Here is a 5705-nt window from a genome sequence, read left to right as displayed (position 1 = left end):
GGGGGGATCTAGTGGCCTGTTACAAACTAGTCAGAGGGGACTAGCAGGCATTGGGGGAGTCCCTGTTCCCCCGAGCACTACCAGGAGTGACCAGGAAAAACGGTCACAAGCTGGCAGAGGGTAAATTCAGACTAGATATCAGGAGGTGCTACTTCACTGTCAGGGCGGCTAGGATCTGGAACCAACTTCCAAGAGAAGTGGTGCTGGCTCCTACCCTGGGGGTCTTTAAGAGGAGGCTTGACAATCACCTTGCCGGGGTTGTTTGACCCCAGTGCTCTTCCTGGCATGGCAGGGGGTCAGACTTGATGATCTGCTCAGGTCCCTTCCGACCCTAGAAACTATGAAACTATGGAAAATGTCTTGACAATGAGAGGAGCTTGGGTGGCAGGACCAGTCTCCCTAGGGGAGCGGTGACTGCCCCATCAACTGGAACACTAAGCAGTACTGTAAGTGGACACGTGCTCTGGAGACTAGCTGCAGGGATCATAGGCGCAAGGCAGTCACCCAACTGGTCCTCTCTCCCACAGGTTTCTGTGGCTTCCTCCCATCCGTACCAGGAACTGTTTCATGGGGCCTCTGCATCTCACACAAGCTGCACTAGGCAGGCAGCAGAAACCCCTTATATGACAGTCATCATGGTGAGAGGAGGGGGAGGTTTTAGAAATCTTTGAAATCAGGAGGCTGGAACAGTTTCTGCTAAGGAAACCAGGGTCCTGCAGCAGCACAGACATGCCAAAAAATCTCCCCGTAGATGAAGCAGAAGCCATTGGACAAAAGGCTCCAGCTTGGGGGCAGCACTGTTTCTACACAGTCTTTAACACCAAGGACACTAGCCAAGAGAAACTTCAACACTTTTTAAAGACACTCCCATGATCTGGGAAAACACCCCTGGCAAGATGGAGTGGGCCCACCCTGTGTTCCCACCCACACCCCGCCAGGGCACGGGACTACCTGGTCTCTGGAACTGGCAAGTTATGCTTGAAATTCTTCCATGCCTAATTGCTCCATTGAATTTCAAGGTTGGTAACAGTAAACTGAGCTTCCAAAACCCTCACCCAGACCTCAGCACAAAAGCAGCTGCCTGCCTGCAGTCCCATCCGGCTGCCCTGACCTGTGTGACACTGCTGTCAGAGAGGGAAGAGCAGGATAGTCACAGTCCTCAGGGGCTGGGTGTGAGGTTTGGATTGCCATAAAGGGGCACTCTGTAGCAGCACTGGCTCATTCCTGAGAGGGTAGCGGAAGGGACATCATTTACAATCTTCCGGGGATCAGGGATAATACTTGGATCATGGATAATACTGGCTACAGGGGTAGCCCAGGGAGCACAAACTAGGACTGGGGTAACAGAGACTGCACTAGGAGAGAGGAATGAGGGCAGGGTCACAGCCACCTGCCATGGGGGAATGACAGAATAAACTCTTGTCAGTCAGAGATGGGTGTGAGCTCTCCTGGCGTGGAATGGAGTTGGGGTTAATGCTTCCCGTGATATTCCCCTTTGCCTTCTGTCTGCCCTACAGACCTGCTGAGATCAAACAGCTCCCACCTATTGCTGGGTCCAGAAGATGGGCTAGAGTTCCAGTCACTCCTAGTGGATGAAGACAGGGCATGGCTGATGGTAGGAGCCAAAAACCACGTCTTCCTTCTGCATCTGGACAGCCCAAGCAAACCGCCTCAGAAGGTCAGTGGTAGGGAGGCTGCAGGAAGGGAACATAACGTATCCGTATGTTAGAAGGGCCACCCGTATGATCAGACACTTGCATGGCAAGCCATGCAAGGAGAGGCTGAGGGACCTGGGACTCTTCAGCCTGAAAAAGAAGGCTGAGAGGGGACTTGATAACAGCTTACCGCTACATCAGGGTGTACATCAAGGGCTCAGTGAACAACTGCTCACCAGGGCACCCTTAGGGAAAACCAGGAGTAATGGCCATAAACTCCTGGAAGACTGTTTCAGGCTCAACATCAGGAAAAACTTCTTCATAGCTAGGGTGTCCAGATTGTGGAATAAGCTCCCTCCAGAGGTGGTGCAATCACCTACCCTGGAAATCTTCAAAAGGAGACTGGACAGGCACCTCGCTGGGGTCACCTGACCCCAGGTGTCTTTCCTGCCTGGTGCAGGGGGCTGGACCCAATGATCTTCCAAGGTCCCTTCCAGCCTCACAATCTATGAATCTATGAAGTCCCAAGGGAGGCTAACCTCCTCCTTCCCAGAAGCCTTGTGGGAACGGATCTCACTTGTTATGCCAGAGGGAAGCTAGTACTGTGTAGCTCAATGTGCTACCTGAGGTGAAGTAAGCTTAAGGACAAGAATGACACGGGAAAGCATCATGCAGTGTAGATGCTCCTGCTCAGCAAGTGGTGCTCAGTTGCCCAAGCAGAGTGGCACTGATGGGTCGCCAGGCTGCAGCTAACAGCATCCAGTGTGCAGTGTTGGGGAGGTTAGTGGATACAAGCCAGCAGCACAGGTAGGAATGGAAGTCTGGCTGGCTGGGCAGCAACCAACGATCTGATGTCACAACAAATCATTTACATTGCAAGTGATGTAAACCCCCAAGAACGCCACATATCGCCCCGTGCATCCCAGCCTCATGGTGCAGAGCTTGCTGGAAGACAAGCCTGTTAATAAGTTTAAACTTGGCCTTCACCAGACTCAGCCCAGTGAGTCTTCCCTGCCTATGCCTCTGTCACAAACTGTCCTAATCTACTCTGAGGCTTCCTTTGATACCTGGGAGGCAAGGGAAAGCCTGAGCCAGATGCCCTGGCAGGAAGCACCCATGAATTTGTGCCAAAGGAAGGAGGCTGGCAGGGGTCCTGAGCAACCGTGTTGGGGGAGCCTGTGTGCCTGTGCAGAAGCCCGTGTGCACCTGCTAGTGCTTTGGCACCCTCTGCAGGGAGACAGGTGCTAGAGCTGTCCTAGAGAGCCCCTTCTGCTCTGCCTGGATGGGTGCAATATTACAAGTGAGAGAGGTGGGACTGGAATGAAATATAAGAGCCGCCATTTCCTGGATCAGGCCATAAGCCGGTCTTGCCCAGTCTCCTGTGTCACACAGGGGCAGAGAGTGGATGCTGAAAGGGAGAGTGAAGAGAGCATGACCTGGGGTTATGCCAGTGCTCTTCTGCCACTTGCAGCCTCCACCATTTAAGGTCTAGGCTGGTGTTTTCTCTTACAGATGTTCTGGCCAGCCCCCAGAGAGCAGGTGGAGCACTGCAGACTTGCTGGGAAGAATGCCGAGGTAAAGCAGCACTGAGCACTTCATGGCTCAGCAGTCCCCTGTAAGCTCATCCACCCATATTTGAAGCACAGTGACCCATGCAATGGGCCTTGGTGGGGGCTGCTTGACACAAGGAGGTTTGTCAAGCTAAGGGCAGGCCCTGGGGCCTCACTGGCCTGTCCACGTGATCTCTGGTTGTCAGTGCAGCTCCCTTGATCTAACCTAACCTTTGCAATTGGGATATTAAGAATACAGCTTTGCTCTGGGCCTGTCAGACCACCTCTCTTGGTTAACAATAGCCAGGCATCAATCATACTTCTGGGGAAGAACAAATGACTCCAGGGAATTTTTATGCACTGGGGGGAGATACGATCGGTGTTAGAATGGAAGGGGCTGGGGGCTGGAGGCCCAGGACCTCAGTACCAGGGCCCTAGCAAGAAAAGAGCTGCTTTCTAAGAAAATGTTCCTCCTGAACAGACAGAATGTGCCAACTTCATCCGCCTCCTCCAGCCATTTAACCAGAGCCATGTGTTTGCCTGTGCAACAGGCTCCTACCAGCCCATCTGCACCTTCATCCAGCTTGGAGAAAGGGAAAAGGTGAGAGAGACTCTGCCAGGGGAATTCACCATTGGTGTGGGCAGAGAGGGACCCCAGAGCATGCATGTACCCTCTTTGCACTGCCTGAAGAGAAAAGGGACCCCAGGATGCCCCCTCTGCTAGTCATCATCATCAGGCACCAAGAGAAAGTGGGAGGGACACAACTCTTCTGAGCAGCATGAGAAGTGAGAGGGGACCCAGCATATGCTCTTGCCCAGATCTGCAACCAGATCAAAGGACCTCACAGCATGAATGTCTTTGCTGCAGGGACACACACACACTGTCTATATTGGTAGCCCTTTCCAGGGACTGACTGCGACCAAGTCAACAGAAGCTGAGCTTCCCAAGCCCTATCCTGCCCTTTATCTCCAGACAAGCTAAATGGGACCAGCATCAGTTGCTGTCTGCTGTCTTCCATGTCTGACTGCACAACAGAGATACTTTCCTACCTTGCAAGTTTACTGGAAACAGGGACCATGTTTACCTCATTCAGCCTCCAGCACAATCCTTGAATAAAAATTAAGTGATAGTAGCCTGGCAACCTGTCAGGCATGTGCCAGGAGCAGTTTGGAGCAGGCCTTGCTAGTGATGGGGAGGTGCCCAGCACAGTTCAGCCTGGTTTGTTGCAAGCCTCTGCCTGGAATGAAGTCTTCTCTTTAACCACCCACAGGAACTGGGGACCTCACCTATGCAGCTGGTGGCCCACTCTATGGAATCTGGGCGAGGCAAATGTCCGTACAGTCCCCATGAACCCTTCACTGGGCTGCTTATAGGTAAGAGGAACCTGTGGGAGACTGGAGGTAGATACTAGACCCTGTAGAAATAGGTGCATTACAAATTAAATAGATTCATATGGATAGTCAGTTCTGTCCTTGCCAATAGCCTTTCGCATCTCAGGGTATGCCTGTATGTAAGCCAAGGGTGTAACAACAGCTCATTCAGACACACCTGATCTGGCTCAGATCCCAAGAGCAGTGGCCTGGGCTTCAGCTGCTGAGGACCTACCCAGCATCTTGGGTTGGCTTGTGCTGGCTGCATTGAAGCCCATGCTGCTGTGGCTATGCTTCAACCACTACCGAGCTGGCTAGTTTAACTCTGGTTTGGGCACATCTACATGGGCTGCAGTGTAGCACAGCTATACCCTATCTCATTCAGTTCTGCTCCTGCCATGTCTCTAGGTCTATGAGTAGCCTCATTTTTCCAATGATATGAAAGCCAAAGGTGGTGAGCTGAGGCTGTCATAGGCTAATAAAGACTCAGATCTTGTAGGTGGAAACTTCAGGAAGAAGTTCTCGTAGCACAGCCCTCCTGGATCAGAGAATCAGTTGTCTTAATTGATCTGCCCTGTAGCTAGGTAGTGCTACATCATGGCTCCTCACAAGTTCATTAGGTTTTAAATGTCTGTAATTACTTTCATTGAATGTGCAAACACATTTAGAGAGCCTGGCTTCCCTCTGTCTGGGTATGGGTAACTTTCTACCACCTTCAATACCCGAAGTATTCACCGAGACAGAGAGATGATCTGTCCACCTGGACCTCCTCTGCAGCCAGAGAGAACATTCAGCCCAGAGACAGCTACACAAGAAAAATGAAGCGTCATTTGGTTGCTTGGATACTAGTTTATATTTAAGCCCAGTTCCCTTGTCATGGCCAAGTGACCGCTCCCATGTGAAGCTCTGACATGCCACACTAACCACGAGTCCCTTGTACACTCCTTTTCTAAAGGGTCCAGGAATGAAGGACTGTCTGTGTAAGGACACAGCTCCAGCACCACTTGCTAACCTGTGCTTCCCTTTCTGACCTGGCAGATGGAGACCTCTACTCGGGCACCTCCATCGACTTTATGGGCAGTAGTGCTGCCTTCTTCCGAACCGGGGTTCACGGGGTTGACCAGAACTA

At 51.9% G+C, this 5705-nt stretch overlaps 1 protein-coding gene across 1 annotated transcript in view; it reads left to right on the top strand.

Annotated features, from left to right (window-relative positions):
* LOC109292763 (semaphorin-3D-like) overlaps positions 1–5705 on the top strand; it is a 63602-nt gene that overhangs the window by 40969 nt on the left and 16928 nt on the right. The window contains exons 3-6 of the mRNA XM_019510323.1: positions 1518–1678; positions 3168–3230; positions 3687–3806; positions 4477–4579. Coding sequence (XP_019365868.1) covers positions 1518–1678; positions 3168–3230; positions 3687–3806; positions 4477–4579 — 447 coding nt within the window. The remainder of the gene's footprint in view (positions 1–1517; positions 1679–3167; positions 3231–3686; positions 3807–4476; positions 4580–5705) is intronic.

Source organism: Gavialis gangeticus, unplaced genomic scaffold (assembly GCF_001723915.1).
Source record: "Gavialis gangeticus isolate Ggan-Ray unplaced genomic scaffold, GavGan_comp1, whole genome shotgun sequence".
Lineage (NCBI taxonomy): Eukaryota > Metazoa > Chordata > Crocodylia > Gavialidae > Gavialis > Gavialis gangeticus.
This window is presented reverse-complemented; position numbering and strand designations above follow the sequence as displayed.